Raw genomic sequence first — 20,301 nt, 5'->3', positions numbered from 1 at the left:
GGCAGCTGGCACATCCCTGGGGTATACTGTGCATACTCAAGGGCTTACAAGTGGTGGAAAGCTGAAGTAACTGATAGAACTCTAAAACCTGTTATGTGAAAATTAGAGCCTGTGGAAAGACAAAGTTGCAGCATGAAATGAATCCATGGTTCCAGACCTTTTCTGGTAAGAAAAAGCTCCTTCTTCTACCAGTCTCTTCAGAAAGTGTGTGTCCTCTGAGCTTCACTGCCAGTTAGATCCTATATGCATCTTAGCTGCTAAAAGGAGTTTTTCCATAGGTGCAGACTGCTGGAATTAAAGACAGAATCTGGATGTGTAAAATCTATTGTGTGAGATACACCACTTCATGCTGCAGTCAAGGTGAAAGTCTCATCGTGTTTTTTTACCAAATCAACATAAGAAGATCAATATCATGGACAAGCTACTGGCTAAGTCTAGTAAATAATGACACTTCTTCTCTGCCAAAACATTGTCCTTGTTTAGGTTTTTTTCCTACTTTGAATATTTCAGGATGTGAATCTGAGGAAGAACTAGAAAGGCTTGTACCCTGCCCTGGTTTCAACTGGGACAGAGTTAATTTTCTTCTTAGTAGCTGGTACAGTGCTCTGTTCTGTATTGAGTATGAGAATAATATTGATAACACACTGAAATTTTAGTTGTAGCTCAGTAGAGCTTACCCCAAGTCAAGGACTTTTCAGCTTCCCATGATCTGCCAGGGAGCTGGTACACAGAAACTGTGAGGGCTCATGACCAGAACACCTGGCCTAAACTGGCCAAAGGGATATTCCATGCCACAGAACATCATGCCCACTGTATGAACTGGGGGAAGTCGGCTGGTAGAGGCTAGTTGCTGCATGGGGATGGGATGAACATCAATCAGCACGTGATGAGCGCTTCTGTGTGCGTCTCCTGTCTGTCTTGGATTTTATTCCTTTCATTCTCCTTTTCATTATTACTATTATTATTGTTATTATTATAATTATTATTGTATTTGACTTTGTTTCAGTTACTAACTTTTATTATCGCAACCCGTAAGTTTTACTTTTTATTTCTAATTCTCCTCCCCATCATGAGGGAGGAGTGAGCAAACAGCCACATGGTGCATAGTTGCCATCTGGGGTTAAACCACAGCAACCCCTTTCGATACCTTGAAGTTGGTGTTGACGTTCTTAGGAAGGCTTTTAAAGAACCTATTTCTTTGATTGCTTGTTAATCTTGATGATCAGTGGCTTTAAAAATACGTTATTATGGGAATGCTGTTGCACACGTTGCTGAACATTCCGGTGCAAAAACCTCATCTTGTTTTCCAGTGTTTCAGAGGACTGCAAGTAAAACTTTCCTAATAAAACTCGTTCACATTTCTCTTTTATCAAATTTAAGTTTCTGAGACTTATGTAGTTTGTTCTATTAGGAAACCTTCATAATAAAGTAGTCTGTTGGAGCCCCTACTTTGATACAGATTTTTGACCATCTGTTGCCTAGCGGGCAAGTAAACCAATAAAAGAATAATTGGAATTTTCCCGGCTGAATTCTCAGAGGAGCCCTCAGGAAGTCTCACCTTACTTTTGACCTGCTGGTTGAGTTTTATTCAACAGACTTTTGTAATTTTTACTTCTTTCTCCATTGGAAAATGAATCTGAGATAACAGAAAATAACTGTTGAAACAAGAGTTTTTTTATTTATGCTAAATCTTTGCTAGAGGCAGATCTAAAGATGTTATGTTTGTATTTTGGATAGGTATTTCTAGAAATGTGCTGTTACTGGGAGTTCTGTGGGGGAAAAATAGCCTAACACCAGATGGATCCTGGTTTGATTGCAGTTAAACTCTTATAGGGTCCTAAATCCAGGATGACACTAAGAGGAACTGATTTCCAGTATAAAGACTTTAGACTTTAAAAAAAAAAAGTGCTGTTAGCTTTTAAAAAAACAAGAACAAACACAAACCCAAAGGGCAAACCCAGAAATTCATGTACACCTCTTGACTATCATTTGTGATGGAAGTAAGGCCTGAATGCTTTGGCACAGACATTTAGCAGACCTCTGCCTGCTGAAGTCAACATTTAGTCTCTGCTCCTGTCCTGTGAAGCACACAGAGGACAGGAAATCTTTAATGACACATCCAAAAAGCATGACTGAAGTTGTCAGGGCACTGTGGGAGTATGGGTCCAGCCCACACAGACTGCATGACAGGCTGGAAGTTTAAGCATGTCCCAAGAAAAAGGAGTTTCTCAACAGGCAGTCTGATAGGAGCCATGTAGCTGACAGGGTTTGAAAAAATTTGCTCTTGCAGGGTAAGTGGGAAAGCTTTGCCTGCTGTCTGAGTGCCTGGAGAACATAAACTCTTCCTGCAGGGAACATGTTCTTTATAAAGGAATATTTACTAGCCCTGGAATGGCGAATATGCCTCACCTAGAGCCCTGCCACCCTGTGTCACGCATGGTAGGTATCTTTCTGGTGGCAAGGAACGTGTGTTTTCAAGTAGACTCTGCTGGGAGGGTGTAACAGTTCCCTTGGGTTGATAATACCTGTTTTGGTCATACGTAATCTATCCGGGCAGGATTAGCAAGATTTGGTGTTGGGTGGTGGCAGGAAAGAGGGCTGTTATTTTCAAGTTAAAGTTACTATTTTTTGAGCTGTATTTCCCACTGATACTGTTGTTGAGAAGAGATAATATTGCACCAAACACTCATAATAATCATCTCAGGTGTTGGGGGGAGATAATGATTTCTGTACTTAATCTTATGTCTGTGTTTTTTGGTTCCTGTGCAGTGGATTCCATCTGCTGTTGTGCTGCTCTAGTAACAACTCCTTCCTTGTACACACCCCCCACATCTTAACTGCTGATATGGGAATGACTTCATTGTTAGCATCACTGCTGTGGGGTTGTAATGTTTTTCACTTACTCACTTGCTCTGGGTAAATACTGTCTAAAACAGCAGTGACTAAATGGACAAAATGTTACTGCTTGCTGCCATTTGGAATTCCCATCAGACTGTAGGTGTGCCTTGCCTTGCATGGTGATGTGAGAGAGATGTGGATGATCTTTGTGATGACAGGAAATGTAGAATATTGTCATCAGAATTAGGCGATACTAGCATTTGTTGGGTTTGGCTCAGAGTTATATTTAGTTTCCCTTCAATTAATAGAGCATCCTTGTATATTATCAAGTGACCTGAGGTTCAGGTAGGCTCACAGACTTTTAATACTGTTGTCATTCATCTTATTGAACTATGATGGCAATTCAGAAACAATAAATGAAAGTTTTTCTTTCCAAAAATCGGGAGCCAATCAGGGAAGTATGGGGAGCTGTGATATTAAGCCAGTCTGGCACAACTCTGCTGTGGAGTACCAGTGGAGGAGCTGATGCTAGGGAAGCAAAGAATTCAACTTCAAAATCTGAAGGCAGCTGAAGTCTGCCAGATTTCTTGGCCCTGTAGTTCTGTTTGGTTTCAGATCAAGAGTGCACTACAGTTCATTCAGACTTCCTGCTTTGGTTCACACTTGTGGAGCAGTTTTGGAGCATGTAGACTGGACTTCTTTCCAATTAAACAGCCTGAAGCAGTGGAGAGTACCTCAGCTGTTACTGGGCATCCAGCCTTTGTGAACAGAGTAGAGCAAATCTGAAGCAAACCCTGGCTTCCCTAAATGCAATCTTGAATTCAGGTACATGCTACCAAGTATTCCACACTATGGATCAACACTCACTGTGCTGTAATGCTAATGTAAACAAGGTGGCCATGCAATTCTTTTTATTCTGTTTGGTTTTTTCCTGTAGCTATACTTTGCGTTCCAATGGTCAAAAGAATTGATTTTGGCCAGGAATTGGCAGATACCCGATCCCTTAAGTAATATTATCAAATACTGCTTTTTTCATGACATTCAGATACAAGATCTAAGCGCCTGTTGCAACCAAACTGTTTTAATGTTTTAAAGTTTTGCTCACAAGCCCAACACAAAAACATTTTCTGCATCTTGCAGTTTCTCCTGCTGCATTGGTGGTATGTGGAGAGTGTCAAAAATTATCACGTTTTGAATAGTAAATTACCATCTATAAATATGTAGTGTCCAGGGATCCCCCTGCACTGACTGCAGCTTTTTTCTTCTTTTTTCTTGCTGATTGAAATGACAAGGTATTTGTACTACTTAATGTTTTTCCACTCGAATTTGATTAAAAAATGTCTTTAGCTTGCATTTTTATATTAGTATTTGTGGATCATGAGAGCAGCTAACTCAAAGGTGAAGCAGAGCAAAGCTATTTTTTGTCAGTCTTCAAGAACGTGGAGTTTTTTCTGGCTTAAAAGTCATGTTTATATTTTAATCTCTACATGACAGAAATGTATAATAATAATAAGTCACAATCATTTATACAAAAGTATGTCAGAATTTAAAGAAAGAAATAAATTAAAAGTTATTTGTGCTTTATTGTTACTTGTCCTGAATACTTAAGGTGACAACAGTTTCTTCTGCTGCATTATCAGTACAGAAAAAATGTGGAATTGGAAAGACGTGCCCAGGTCACAACATCAATATTCCCACCTTCTATACTTGTATATGTTTATATACAAAGGTGCACAGTAACCTTATATAGATTACAGGGTACAGAAATTTCTCCCTGAACAGCTAATTCTCCAGCATCAGCAGCTGTGTTGGAACAAAGGCAATAACCATCTTAACGCATTTCCTAGCTGAGAAGAAAATATTCTCTGGAGGTCATGGAAACTGATTAATGGTAACCATAAATAATGTAAGAATTTCTGTGCCATAATTTTGGAATTATGAAATGTTTTTTGGAACTTGAGAGTTCACAGGAACACTAAGCTGCAGAAGGGGATGGCATATATCTCTCTAGAAAAATGTAAATGGTCTTAACAATAGCAAAAAAGATACAGAACTTCTCGTTGTAAATAAGTGGTTCTGTAATTTTTCTCTCATTAAGAAAATTAATAGATACGTAACGTATCTATCTAATGGCTTTACTCTGATCCTGCTTGTTTGACTCATTTGAAAAGACTTAAAGCACTTTCAGTTTTCCTTGCGTAATTAAGGGCTGAACGAGAGGCAGCAGCAGGCCCAGGTGGTAGAGAGGGCTCATGGTATGCTGGGTTCCACTGCGAGTCCTGCCAGCAGGCTGGGGGAGATGATCCTTCCCCTCTACTGAGCACTGGTGAGGCCACACCTGGAGTGCTGGGTCCAGTTCTGCACTCCCCAGTGCAAAAAACCACCATGGAGCTATTGGAGAGAGTCCATCCAAGAGCTACCAAGGTGGTGAAGGGACTGGAGCATCTCTCCTGTGAGGGCTGGGAGAGACTGAAGCCGTTGAGCCTGGAGAAGAGAGGTTTTGTGGGGAGCTCATCAGTGTATATGAATACTGAAAGGGAGACTGGGTTAGGGAGTGATGGTGCAGGTGGCATATGAATGCTGCTGTGTTGCACACTGCCCCTGTCAGATCGTTCTTTTCCACCTTTCCATTCATGTTCACTGAATGGCTTGTATTTTTTACTTAAGCTGGACATTTTGAAGGCAAGGAAATATTTTTATTCTGCTTTGGTAGCACAGTAAGTGTGAAATAACCGAAAAGAACATAACCAGTAATGATAATTATTATGGGATACATAAAACACTTTCACATTAGTTTTAGTTTAGTTTTAAATATTTATATTTCAAGTTCTAAGGGCTTATTACATTTAGTTAAAAATAATATGTACACAAATTATTTGTTAAATACTAAATTTTTAATGTATTTTTGTATGGATAATTGTTTTCCACCAGAAGTGCTACTCTGTTCAAATGTCCCAGTCAATAAGAGCCTTTGCTGTCTCTTTGTGGAGGACTCCCAGAGAAGACATAGAGTTGGGATGGGCTTATTGTAGGAAGGCTTTTTAGAGGACTAAGAACATACCCAGTAGGAAATTAGAAGCATTACTGCTTCTGCTACCAGGATATGTTGGATTTTTAAATTTTTTTATTTTTCTAAATTAATGACCACCACGATTTCTGAATGAGGATGTGTTGCAGGTCCATACACAGTAAACCCACTTTCACACAGGTTATTTAAACTGACCCAGAATATATAAGAATAGGAAGTGAACATCAGTGTTTTGCTAGCACTGGTACAAATCCATGGGCTGTTTAAACAATACCAAATAGAAGAGCGTAGAGCAAGCTGTTCTTCTTCACATAAATATGAATAAAGTGTGAAAGTATCCCTTGTCCTCATACGAGCCTTTTCCCCAGTTTGATTCATTAGCATCCCCTTTTCCCAGCAGCTGTGGATACAGTTTCTTTGGGCAGGTGAAATATTGCTTCCTGTGCAGGAACAGACAAGGCAGATTTTGTATGCTTTGCAAGATATAAATGTTCTGATATACAGCTGTTCTGGTAGAAACTGATTTTGAAACTGGCTTTGACCACAGAAGTGAATGTATCCATGCCTCATTTCTTTGGTTCAGGTATTTCTGACAGTAAGCCAAATTACTCATACAAGTATTTATTTATTATTTAGTATTAATTACTAAACTGACTGTGTTAAAAGCCATTTCATCTTTTCTTAGTGCAGCAGATGACATTCGTGAGCTGATTATATGAACACGATCCTTTCCAGGGCAAGTCCAGCCCTAGCTGGCAGGACATTGATTCTGAGGAATTAGCAGTCTTTCTCTTTGATAACTAGTGGCAGCAAAGAGCAGGCTCAGAAAGAATCAAAACTGCATACCATTAGGAAATGCATGTAAATCAGTGCATTGGACTCTCTTTGGAGTTTTAGTTGGTTGGTTGGTACTTTTGGAAGAAGTCCCCTGACTCTAGAAATTGGCAAAACAAAACAGTTCTGTTCTGAGAAGTGATAAGGTGAGATATTGCTATGAAGAAGATGTAATATTCATGGTTAAATTAATTTAAATATTGTTTTACTACTTTTATTCCAGTGAGGTTTGAGGGGTATATTATTACTGAGGAGAGCTGGATCAGCACCATACTAAACCATGTCATCTTGAAGTCTAAACCGCTTCTAAATCACCTTTTACTGGTGCTGTGTGAGAATGAACCTAATGAATATTTTCTTTAGTGGCAAAACTGGTTTAAGAGGTTTCTGCCACTCCCTTCATCACGTCTCTAATTGTGCCAGTGCAAGTCTTTGAGGACTGCATAGTAAGCTTTTATTAGTGAAGTGAACTAGGTTTCAAACAAATCTCATCATCATTTTCCCTCTTTTTTTTTTTTTTCTTTAAGCAGGTTATTTCATCAATTTAGTTTACAGGATCTCTTCCTCTTCCTTCTTCTAATGAACACAAAATCAGTTCCATTAACTCAACTGCAGGAGTTGAGGAGGTAGTAAAATGTAATTTCCAAATGGATTTCCTCTGCTTAAAAATGCCTGTCATAGTGACATGTTTCCTCTTCCTTTCTGCAGTGTAGGTTAGTGTATCTCAGCCTGGCTGGAAATCAAAGTTCTCTGATTTGTTTAGCAAAACTGTGTTGAGGAACTTTTCCAAAGTATTTAACAGTGAAATACATCTTTTTTTGTAAAACTAGGTCTCAAGCTATTCTTTTCTATTGCAAGGAAGAGCATAGCAGCAACCAGAGTGATCTCTCTTACTGCGCAGATCTACCATCACCTGACATTTCCTTTTCACCTTGGAAGATAATAGACCAGTTATGAAGAAGGATGTATTTCACTGTTAAACATAGTGTAAAATGTCAAAGGCTTATAAAAATAAAAGTCTAGAAATTATGTAAATATTATCATTGACCACCTTCATCATACTCCAGTGAGTCATGTTATGCTTGGGATGAATTAAAGATTTTTGCATAACTTAAAAATATATAGTACATGATGTACCTAATTTATTGGGGCAGTTTGAGATTATGAGCTGACTTAAAGGTCTGATGTCTCTTCAAGGACGCTGACTCAGACCAGCAAAGGGATGAGCACACTTGTGTTATGCTGCCACATTGCACAGTGTGATTCTGCCATTTCAATGAGTGTGTTGGGGAGGACACTGGATGTGCTGAATACAACCCTCTCCACACGCTGAGAAACGCAGTGGTGCTACCCAGGGCTGGTGGTGTTGCAACAGGTCACCTGGGGCCAGAGGGAGCTGTGGCTTGACAAAATCGGTAGCAGAAGAAAAGGAGAAGAGCACCTGGCAGAAGAAAACAGACAACACAAAACCATTGATGGTATAATTCATGAAGGGAGAGGAGTGAGCTTTTATGCTGTGGACAGTGTCCCCCATTCATGTGAGCAGCCTATGAGAGCAGGCGTGGATGGCTGATGCCCTGGGAGCGTAACAGAGGGGTGAGGGAGGCAGCGCTGCAGCCTGGTACACACCTGCCAGGCTTCATCACCAGAGCCTGGGAGAGGCTGGCTGGGGAAAGCTTCCGAGGGCTGTAGCACTGCTGTTCGCCTGTTACTTGCCTCACCTGATGACAGATCCCTCTCCACCATTCAAACATCCCCTCTTTGGGCATCATCTGGGGACTTGTGTGGAAGTCTAGGCTGGGTTGTTACGACACAACTGTGGCACCTCTGCACTCTGGCACTAAATACTCAATTCAGGGTTCTGAAAGACCTGTAAGGCAGCTACTGCCTCTTAACACAGAGAAGAACTCAGTAATGAGCTACAGGAGGGACTGAACTATGGAGAGACAAAGCAGTGATGATACACAACCACTTAGATTGGTCAAAGCGGTGTCTTAGAAGGATGAAAGGAGTAAACACCCAGTCCCAGCAAGTGCCAAGCTAACAGAGGATGGAAAAGCGTGAAATGTTCATAGGCAATGCTGGGTTTGACGCAGGCTATTATGAACTGGACATTGTTGGAAGCTACCTGGAGATTCTGGAAAACAAAGTGTGATGGTGTATATAAAAATGGAGAGAGAAAATATATCTTAACTGGAATATAATGGCCAGATCTGTGTATTTATCTACAAAGTGATCTAACAGGAGCAATTAGTCACAGGTAAGACAGAAGAGAAAATAACTGAAAGAGGAACTTGCACAAGAGGGATACAACCCACTGGGAAGTGTAGAAAAGTCATGACTAAGCCTTTTTAGAAAGATGTAGGAACAGAAGACTAACTTGAAGTACAGCAAGTGGAAATTTTTTTACTGAACACATCATTGACCTGTATAACTCATCACCAAAGTAAATGTAAAAAGGTTGAAGTATTTTAAATTATTTCTAAAAAGAAACACTTTTGTATGTTGTCACTTTTGTGACAACATTTAGAATTACATCAGAACAGATTTACATGAGCATGTAATAGTAGAAATCCTCCAAGTCATAAGAGAGTAAGTGACCTTTAAGGAAAAAATCCCTGCATGTGAACAGAACTGAAACACAACTCTCAACATCTTATGGGGTTTTACTCTTTGTGTAATCAATCCAGTATGGTCTATCTCAAGACATTGAGCTAGATGGATCATTGATCTTATTCCATTTGGTAAATTCTGCTGGTGTTGGATGTATTCTTTTTCATGTTTTCTTTTTTTAAAGGAAAAACACCTCTAAACTATGAATAGACAATGGAAGGGATTATTTGTAATATCCTTTATCTCTAGTGTCAGTGTGAGCAGCAGTGCTTGGGCAGGTTATCTGAGGGTTTGATTTTTTGAAGGTCAGTGCTTTTAAATGGGTGATTGTTATCTGATGTTTTCATTATACAATATAAAAATACAGTGTTCAAAAAATCTTGTTTTTCTTCATAATTTGTAACATAGTTATCAGACATGCTGCATTGCTGATTTAATTCTGGTCACCCATAGCAAATGTTCTTGATAGAATAAAAAAAAGTCTTCATAAGTAGTCTGTGGTGGCCGGTGAACTTACGTTACACAGGACAGAGAGTTTTCAGTAAGACAAATCCCTCGTACCACAAGAACCTCTTTAGGTTTGGGTGACCAGAAAGGCTTCTCCCAGGATGCTTGTTCTGTTAAGTTAATCTATCCCAGTTTGGCTTCCCCGGTTGGCTGTCAGCCTTGACCCCCCCTTGTCACTCCCCCAGGGGTTCCCCATTGGTCCCCGTTCCCTAGTCCCGCCATTTCCCTGCCCCTGGATAAAACCTCTGAGTTCAGCATTGGTCTCCTCTTTGTCTCGGTGACCTTCGACAGTGCAGAAGCAAGAAATGCTCCTGTTGGAACATAAACAAAGACCCTTCCTGCCTCTTTTGCCACCGACTTCGTACTGAAGCTAGCCGTGCATTTGTGCGTGCATGCGTGTGAGCCACAGAGCCAGACTGAGACAGTAATAGTAGTCCCCTTTTGGTGAGCATCATTTTTTCATAGCAAAAATAACACCTTAGGGTTGCAACTGTAATGCTTCTGATCATGGTGGTTTCCACTGAAACAGGCAGATGGGCACACACACCTCCCTGAAGAGGACCAGTACAAAGAAGTACAAACAGGTGCAGGAGCAGTGATGGGAGGCAAGAGAGCACAAGTGTCTGAAAGGAGACAATGAAGTATCTTGTGCCTTTGAACCATAATTCTTTTAAAGTATGGCTGTGTTGGTTTGGGATGTTTTAATGACTTTTGTACAGTGATAACTAAGATTATAGGCATTGTCAAGAAAAGTTACATAAAAGCTGTTGCATACTGGGAAAAAATAGGAATCCTTTTCTTTCTCACTTGCCATAGCCTCATAAATTGTGACTGTTTCAGCTCAAGATTTTCCATATAATTATTCCCAAGCAGTGCCTCTCTTTCCCAAACACTGATCACTCATACATTGCTTTTAGATGTCATCTTACTGCTGCTGGTTGAAAGTAAATTCTCTCCTCAGTCTGAAACTGTCAATGCTCTTTAGTATGATAGTTCCTGTAATTGGTAGGAGGTGGGGAGCAGAGTGTTCCTCCAGACTCACTTCCTCAGAGCTTAGGTACATAGTGTGTAGCAGTAATTTCTGTCCTTCAGAAGGAATCATGAGAAAAGTATCAGAGAAGTAACAGAATCCCTCATCCAATCCAAGAAATGAGCCTATTGCTGCCTGGGTCAGCACAGAGGTTGGGATTAAACCACCATCAAGCTGCTTTGTGCGTAATGGTCCAACAAATGTGTCAGATACTGTTGTTGGTATGCATGCTACAGATGTTTGTGTTCAAATTAATGAAAGCTTGGATTCATTGTACAGTGTGAACATATGTTCAATTTAGGAGCCAGGAGTTTGCAAGGGACTTTCTAGGTCTGCAAGCTCAACTTCTGCTTGTCATGTGTAGCTTCGTGTTCCTGCACCATCTATAAAGTTACCAAGCTTCATCAGGCTTCATTTTAACACAGGCATTTGGGGCTTTTTTTTCCCAGTTCTGGAAATGGATGGCTGCTCCAAAACTCTTCTCTGAAGCTTATAAACCTTCTTCTAATTTCTAAACTAGAAATGTGTTTATGTTATATCAAAGCTTTTTTTTTTTTTTTTTTTTTTTTTTTTTTGCTGGCACTGTTATTCTGCATCTAAAGCATTTCTTTTTGCTGGTGCTTGTATGCTGATGCATTAACAGGCAGATACTCTATCACTTTTCAACCTCCAGTCAGTTGTGCCAAGAAAGTCAGCCGTTTTATCTTCCTTTTAGAAAAAAGTCTCTATTCTTGTGCTGGTTTCAGTAACCCTTTTCTGCTCTTCTTCCAATGTGCTTGCATTCTTTAAGCATGGATATACAGAACGAGGTAGATTATTCCAAATGAGGTCTGATCTGCAGCTTACTCAAATAACATACCCATAGTTCTGCTTTACTGAAGAGATGGAGAAGTGCAGCTGCTTTTTTTGGTGTTTGTGTCACATGAATCAGTTTTAATTACCCTGTGATATACTCACAACACTCTTCTCTGCCAAACTTGCAGTTGATTCTCTCACAAAATATTTTCAGGGAAACTAAGTAACTGGGACTGGTCTGGATGGATGTGTTTTTTTAGCAAACAGAGTAGGAGAAGTGGTTAGTTCTTGAGGGAATGGTTAGTTCATTCCCCTAGGGAATGTCACAAATGGTGTTACTTGTAGATCTGTGTTGGGCTTGTGCTGTTCAGCTTATTCCTAAATGACCTGGCAGAGGGAAGTTTACTAAAGATATAACATTAATTAAGGCAGTAAGGATGGTGGAAGAGGCCCAGGGCAACTGGGCAGTAAAGCGTCACTTGAAAATGAGTGTGGATAAAACGTTAAGTCATGCTCAGTTTCATGTAGGAAGTGATGGGATAGGCCCTGGTGGATACAAGATCCAAGGGATCTAATAGACAAGGGCCAAGAAAGCGACAGCTTGGTGTTAGTCAGAAATGCCAGTCAAATCTCCAGCACCATTATTAGGCATGGAGTAGAGCACTTCTCTGCAACTTTATAAATCTGACTGAACTGCTCGGTGGAGTTCTGATCCTCTTATCTCAAAGCGGATAAAGCAAGCAGAAGGTGAGTAGGAAAAAAAGCCATTAATTAATACGATTTTCCAGGGCTCAAAAGACTGAGCTTGGGTAAATTATTCATAATATCATTAAAATTCAAGTACAACTGAAATTTCCTGTCGGGTTAGCTCACACAGAGGAGTTACACCTCATGTGCTTCTTCTACAAGACTTTGTACATTATAGTGATAAGACATTTTGCCTGCCTCTCATTGTCCGGAAGTGTCTCTGTGCATATTAAGAAAAGGAAATGTTATTTTTTTATTTACTCCTCTGGAAAACTTAAAAAGCAATGACTCTATTATTAAATCCATCAAAATAGAGAAGAAGTCTCTTGTGTTCATATAAAACTTGAAGGGACTTGCGGAACAGCCAGTTTCACAGGAGAGCAGGCAGAGGGTTCCCAGGAGGCCTCATGGAATGTCTGCCTGGTCTAGTGCTGCACTGGGCAGACTGGGGAGGTGCAGAGTGAGTCCAGTTCAGAAATCAGAAGCAGCATAACCCTGAATTCACTGTGTGTTCTGCCTGGACTGCTCAAGATAGCTCGTTGCAGTAGCTCTGGAAAATGCCTTGCTGTACAGCAGTAATGCAACCCAAATGATGTGGCTGATCTGGGGCTGCAGAATTGGCAGGGCCTGTCTGCACTTGCTTGGTTTGATATCAGTGTAAAGGCTGCCCAGACTAAGTTTCAAGAGATTGCCTTTTCCTTGCTGCAATGAAAAGAAAATACTCTTTTATTTTCTTTTTGGTTGGCAAACAGAAGAAAGCATTCCTGGTTTATGCTGGATTTACTGTTCCTTTCTGTGCTGACTTACGTTTAGAACCGAGTGCTTTCTGTCAGAGTGTGCTTTGGCAGCATAGCCACCTGCACTGGGTACAAGTAAATTGCACAGGTTTGTGACATTGGGATTGCTGGCTGTGATCAGCCTCTTGTACACCAGGGGATCCATTCCTGTACTCTGAACACATCATTGTTGATCCTCCTGGTGTGTAAATGGCAAGGCAAAAATCTAGCCACAGTGGCTAGATCCTTGGAGTTTTGATGTGAAAAATGTTTGTTCTGCTTTTAGATGCCTTTGATGGATTATCATTTGTGGAAGCATGGAATTAGATAGTTTGGAATGCTGGCTATAGTACTTCTACGTAATTTAATTGATTTTTACAACAGGCGTTAGAGTGTGTTACTACAAAGTAGATGTAGGAATATTTTTGTGAAGTATTATCCCAGTTTACCGGATGGGGAGAAGAAGTTACTTCACTTTGTAAAACTAAATAAAAAGTTCAGGAAAACCCAGAATAAAATACAAATCTCCTGGCATAAACTTCCACTCCTGACTAGGCCTTTCTTCCTTCTCTGAAGTAAGCATTTATACAATGATGTTCACAATTTTGAAATATAAAAATATTTGGGTTTGCTTGCTCATGGCTAGTACTGAGTTTTGTTTGCCTGCTTAAAACAGACCTTTGAACAGCATTTGTCAAGAATAGTGGAATTCAGAATTGGCAATAGTGCAGCTTGTTCTTCTCTCTCAATTTAGCTGATATCAGACTGGTACCTGAGCTCCTACGTTTAACTCCGTGCCTCCTCTGCTTTGTTCCAGGTTATGGACACACAGTGCCTTTATCTGATGGAGGAAAGGCCTTCTGCATCATCTACTCAGTCATCGGGATCCCGTTCACGCTGCTGTTCCTGACGGCGGTGGTGCAGCGCATCATTGTGTACGTCACCAGGCGGCCGGTGCTGTACTTCCACATTCGCTGGGGCTTCTCCAAGCAGGTCGTCGCAATCATCCATGCCATGATCCTTGGGTTCATCACTGTCTCCTGCTTCTTCTTAATCCCAGCAGCAATATTTTCTGTCCTGGAAGATGACTGGAATTTTTTGGAGTCTTTTTATTTTTGTTTCATTTCCCTGAGCACCATTGGCCTTGGAGACTATGTGCCAGGAGAAGGCTACAATCAAAAATTCCGAGAGCTGTATAAAATTGGAATTACATGTAAGTGTCAAACTAACCAGCTAAGTAAAAGGCATTTTATATTTAAAAAAAAAAAAAATGAACATCAAACTGGCAATCAGACTTCTCCTCTCCACTCTGTGGATAATGACCATTTGTGAACTGTCAGCTAGCAAACTGGGCACTAATTTAGGTAGCTCTGTAAAGAGGAAACTGTTAAGTAAGGTCAGTTTTCTTAGTTAAGAATGAAAAAGCTAGAACTAGAATGCCATTATTCTTCATATTCTTCATATGCCATAGCTACTTCCTCTCTTATTAGTAGTAGGAAAAAAATGCTGTTATGAAAATGGTTAAGAGCATCTTGGGCTACCATTTCAGTGCATCACGGAACCAAGAACGTGATCCGTGTAACCTAAGGTCATCTCATAAGGTGAGATGACAGGTGGACAGAGACGAATCAAGAAGCAGTGGAAAATGAGGCAGAATAGCAAAGTTTCTGACTCCAGTTGTAACAGAAGGTAGCTGAAGCTTGCACTGGTACATGCCAGCTGTCGAAGACAGACAAGTAGACTGAGATGATAGCAAAGCAAGACCATGAATGCTAAATTTAAATAGTTTGATTATATTTGACATAAAAGAAATCATGGTGATCAGTGATTCTAAGAAAGTGAAGCTAAGAAAATTACCTTTGTGTTGGTATTCTGAGTAAATGTATGCTGAGGGCAATATTTTCCAGTGACAGTGTTTTGAAGCATTGCAGTTTCTGGTATAGCTTCAGTCTGAGCAGTCTTTGGGTCATCAGAGGCACCAGTTAAAAGATCTGAACAGCCAAAGCAAACCTTTCCTGTCAGGTCCATTTCTTAGGCTGGTCTGCATTTGACTCTGCTTATGTGCATGATCCAGCAATCGTAATGTAGGCAAAGAGTCTGTTAACTTGGTTTTGTGTTTTACCTGAGAAGAGAGGCTTTCTCATTCCTTGAAGCAGGGCCTTGAACTAGCCAACAGAACATTTTGTTTTATTATCCTGCTAGGCCTCTTGCCATTGCAGATTTCCTCTTCTCCCCGTCATGTTTATCTTATGAATGGTAGCTTTTAATTATTAACCTGCTGCTCTGCAGAGTTGATTTGGGGATGCTAAATGATGAAGTGAATGGAAACTCACACGTGGCAAAGGTCTTGTTACAGGCTTGCTGTTCTGAAAACTCAAAATCTGAAGAAAACATTAGGGCTCAGATTAAAGCTTTTTCAAGCTGTAGAACAATTAGGAAATAAATTGTAGGAAATACTAAAAGGAAAAAGTAGCTTTTAGGCAAAGTTATGACCTTAGAATATCTGATTTCAATAGGTTTTAAGGTTATAACTTTTAAATTATTCTTTTCTTTTCACGTGAACAATTCAAGGAACCAAATAAAATGTTTTCTCCTGAACCTAAATTTTCTAGAAGACATTTTGGACTTCTACATCAGAAGATGCTTAATGAGTACTACAGGCTTTTCAAGAATTTTTGGGAGAACACAAGTCCCGTTCTAAATCAAGTGGCAATCAACTGGACTGAGTTTCGGAGATAATTATAAATTCTCGGTGCAGATTTATAGATGCTTTTCAATTGGTATAGCGTTGTCAGTTCTTCCTTGTGTTAATGCATCGCTCCCATTTGATGTTATGATATAAAGCTTAAAAACAATTCATAAATTTTAGCTGTAGTGCTGATTGAGATCAGTATCCAGTGTTAAAAAGTTAATTAATGGTACTCCTGGAAGGAAATGGAGAGTGTTACTGCCAGTGAATAATCTGTAACTACAGGTGAAATATTTATGCCTTTAGGTAATGGAACAGTGACCATATGGAAATTATAATCGTTACTCTGTGTTGGATTTTCAGCACATTTTATGTTCAGCCCTTGGACGAGTGCGTTCTGCTAATAGTTATACGCTTAGCTTCTGCTCGATTTACTTCATTGAAATGATAAAATAATTAAGTAGTCATGCTCCTCATTGAATTGTAATGATCAGAAGTAGGGATCTAATGAAACACTGAGATTAATCAATATTCATTTTAACACCTTCCTTTAAACTATACATGCGTATGTTTGGAGAGGAAAAAAAAAAGAGCACGGTGTGCTGCTGGTCATGGGGATCTTCATTTCTGAACGTCTCAGTCTATCAGAGCTGGCTATTGCCTCTAAAAATAAGTCAGTCAGTACATGGCTGAAGTCATTGGTAATATATTTTAAATAAATCACTTCCAAGTTTTGGGTAATCTATATTCCTTAGTAAAACATTGCAAACATCCCCAAAAGATGGAGTAACTGCGTCAGGTTTTTCAAATTCCAGGAGTAATTTTACAGTAATTTTTCATTTTGGTTTTATCGGGCTTGTACACGTTTCTAGTTGCTTTGTTTTTCCAGGTATTGCAGGGTGTTGTATGTCTAATAATTTTAGAGGAAAATAATTCCAAAATTTTCATTAAGTAGTAAGTGATTTGTCCTGCTAAACTGATAGAAATAACCAATGACCATAATTAGCTCCCATATTTTTACTTGTAATATGTAGGAATATTGTGGGAATTTTGTTGAAATTCTATTTTTGATCTTTTGATCAAAATCTTTTGAAGGGTACTTAATAATGAAAGTCATAAGTAAGTAGGGGAGTGTGCATGTGGTAAATCTTAGTATTCTGTTTCTTTAATACCGTTACACGTTTTTTTCTCGTACAATTGTAATAGAATTGAAGCCTCTAGTATTACTTTTTCTGTTTATGTGGGGTCTTGTTGGTTGTAGAATTAAAAACGAAAAAACAAGGATATCACAGTCCAAAGCTCTGAAATTATGCCATAAAGAAAATTAACATACTAGTCAGAGATGACAGGGGTGAGAAAAGTCACAGGCTCAAAACTGTTCCAGCCCTACTTGGTTTGCTAATAATTAATTTTTTTTTTTTTTTTCACTCAGGTTATCTGTTGATGGGCCTTATCGCAATGTTGGTGGTTCTTGAGACTTTCTGTGAACTTCATGAGCTTAAAAAGTTTAGGAAGTTGTTTTATGTGAAGAAGGACAAGGAAGAGGACCAGGTGCATATAATGGAACACGACCAGCTCTCCTTCTCTTCCATCTCAGACCAAGCAGCCTCCATGAAGGACGATCAGAAGGCAAACGAGCCTTTTGTGAATTCCCAGTCCCCAACTTCCAATGACAGCTCTCTAAACAATTAATACATGGGTATCCATACCTGTGTTTTGGTGCATTTATGCTACTTACCATAAGAAATAGAAAGCCTCATAATTTTTTTCTCAAAATATAAAAGCTGGAAGACTGTGCTACTTTAACAAGGATTCATCACTTCTGACATAGAAAAGACTTTTGGGAACAATGTGGGAGCCACCCTGGGAAAAGGGAATAAATGTAAGATGTGGCTGGGAACATAAGGCCATTTTGGTTGAGGGATAAGGATTTAGGTGTACCACTTTCAGAGATTCCAGAGAGAAAGGCTTGCACAAGCAACTTTGTTGAACATCTTTAGGAGACTAGGGCTTCACTGACATCCAGCTCATTGAGTTGCACGCCCCATCTTGTAACTGCTTGACAGCAGATTTTGGGATGTGCACCTTTGACAGTCGTAGTTTTAATCCAATAGGTAGCATTTTAATCTGGAAAACATTTTCAGAGCAGTATCTCTAGATCTGGTGGAAGGGGAATATCTAGGTCATCCCTCTATTACCCAGTAACTTGCAGGTGCAAACAATAATTCTAGGAAAGAAAAAACAAGACAGTCCCTCCTTTGCCCATGCCATTTGCATTTAAATTTCCTACTTCCTTAAAAGGTCCTCTGATCACAAGAAAAGTTGTCCTGAAGAGAGTGTGCCTTGAGTCTTCCACGCTGTTTGTTTTTTTGTATGAAATACTTTTCTGAGAGATGGCGAAAACAATTCAAAGCTCTGGATGAGATGAGATGGTAGGGAAGGAATACAGATGCATTTCAGTCTTCTGAAATGGGCAGGAGTGGGTATTTAGCTGCATGGAATGGAATCAGCACATGCCACATATGACTGGCACAGTCATGTGCTTATGGCTTTCTCCTAACAGAAGGTTGAAATCTGTTCAGCAGAGGGACTCGGTGCTGTTCCTCTGACCGTCCAGCCCAGCGTGTGCTCTGCTGAGCTGGTGGGTACAAGGAGGAACAGAAACAGCATCACCTTTGAACATAGCTCCTATTTCTTTTGCTTCTCTTGCTGGTACTCGGAGCACTTTGGAGGTGAAAGGAATGTTTCAGGGCAAAACAATTTTTCAGTTTTTCATATGGCAAGAAAAAAGGAAAAATGTCACATTTGGTTCGGATGGAACCGAATTTTTTTCCCCTTGGGAAAAGTCACTAAAAAGTCAAGATCTCGCTCAACTTCTGAAGCTGGAACCTCTTTGGCTATAATAGGAGAGGTGTTTTAGTCCAGCTACCAGTCACTGTGCTGAATGCAGGGACCTCAGAGTGAATTTCGGTGAGCATGAGATAAGACTTAAGTGGTTGTAGTACTTCTCTTCGGGCCTTAAGAATCTTAAGATAGGGGAATCTTGATAATGCTTTGCAATGAACAGAAGATCTGGAGCACAAATAGCCATATTAGGACAGCCTCCCACATAGGAACAGTGTAGAGGAGAGCCTTTTACCTGCAGTGCAAGCATGCCAGATTGCCTGTAATTTGGCTTTTAGTGTTTAGAGCTGAATAATATTTTACTGTAAAAGAAAAAAAAATGCAGTGTGTCTAGATTTAGCGCACATGGGAAAAATACTTGAAAGTAAATAACCCAAAATATACTGTGTTTCAGCTTAATGATAGCTAGCATCAAACAGATTTTTATATCTTTACTGGAAAAACTTACTTTATGGTTAAATCAGCTGAAAGTCTTCAACTGAAATTTATATTTCTAGAAAATCAGAGCTAAAGGTTTTGGTTGTTTTGAATTTTATAGATTAGGTGAGAGCATATTGCATTTGCATGTTCCCAGGAAAGTGGCTATTTTTATACTGCTTAAGTTAACACAGTTCTATTTATAATGAATGTTAACCAATATATATGTACATATATACATAAATATATTTATATACTGTACATATATCATAAATCACCAGAGTTTAACAGATGTAGGAATGACATTTTAGATAATTTTTCCCCTAGTCTTCTCTTTATACAGTCAATATTTGAAAACTATGGCATAAAAATGACACTGATATAAAATAAGGAGTACTGTACTACAGGAAACATTTATACAGTTTTTTTCAGTGGAACTTTATTGATTTTTTTTGGTACCTTAAAATTCAAACTTTCTTTTAATTTCTGTGTAACATTAAGCTCTAAAGGATATGCACAGATGCTAAATGATATACAAAGTTACTTCTGCAGCGCGTACACAAATGCGAAATGTAGACACGTGAAATGAAAGCACAGAATTCAAAGCAGAAGCGATAAACTAAGCAGTATACTGTGATTGTAGGTGAATATTTGTTATTTTAAACTTCAATAAAAAGTCTGGCTTTTGCCTGCCTGCACTCTGAAGTGGGATTATTTTCTTTAGTGGCATGTGTGCATTGAGGAAATCCTGTCTGTGTTTGTGCATCCTTTACTTAGCCTTCCTCAGCTCAAGGAGGCTCTGTTAATGCCAGTGTTGTACCTGACCTTGATATTAATTGTGGCTTAGTATTGCGCTGGTTATTCCTTAAAAAAAAGAAGACCAATCCAAGGTATGTTCGTTTTTGTTTCAGATGCTGACTGATTGTAGCAAATAAAAGTAACATAGCATTTATCATGTCCTTATGAACCAACTGCTCCAATATTTGAGAAAATCTGAAAAACTCTCATTGGAGGTTATCAGTACCACTGATGAAATAATGGCCTTCATTTCCTACAGCTTTTACATCTTCACTTGAAGCCAGCATATAAGATGAGTTAAAACTGGAATCCAGATCAGGAGAAA

General features: G+C 39.4%; 1 protein-coding gene across 1 annotated transcript in view; it reads left to right on the top strand.

The window, feature by feature from the left end:
- KCNK1 (potassium two pore domain channel subfamily K member 1) overlaps positions 1–19,883 on the top strand; it is a gene marked incomplete at its 5' end in the record, with an annotated part of 34,653 nt that extends 14,770 nt beyond the window's left edge. Inside the window, 2 exons of the mRNA XM_017744808.1 lie at positions 13,986–14,381; positions 17,290–19,883. Coding sequence (XP_017600297.1) covers positions 13,986–14,381; positions 17,290–17,549 — 656 coding nt within the window. The remainder of the gene's footprint in view (positions 1–13,985; positions 14,382–17,289) is intronic.
- Positions 19,884–20,301: the final 418 nt, after the last annotated feature.

The sequence above is a fragment of the Corvus brachyrhynchos genome, unplaced genomic scaffold (genome assembly GCF_000691975.1).
Source record: "Corvus brachyrhynchos isolate BGI_N302 unplaced genomic scaffold, ASM69197v1 scaffold70, whole genome shotgun sequence".
Classification (NCBI taxonomy): Eukaryota; Metazoa; Chordata; class Aves; order Passeriformes; family Corvidae; genus Corvus; species Corvus brachyrhynchos.
This window is presented reverse-complemented; position numbering and strand designations above follow the sequence as displayed.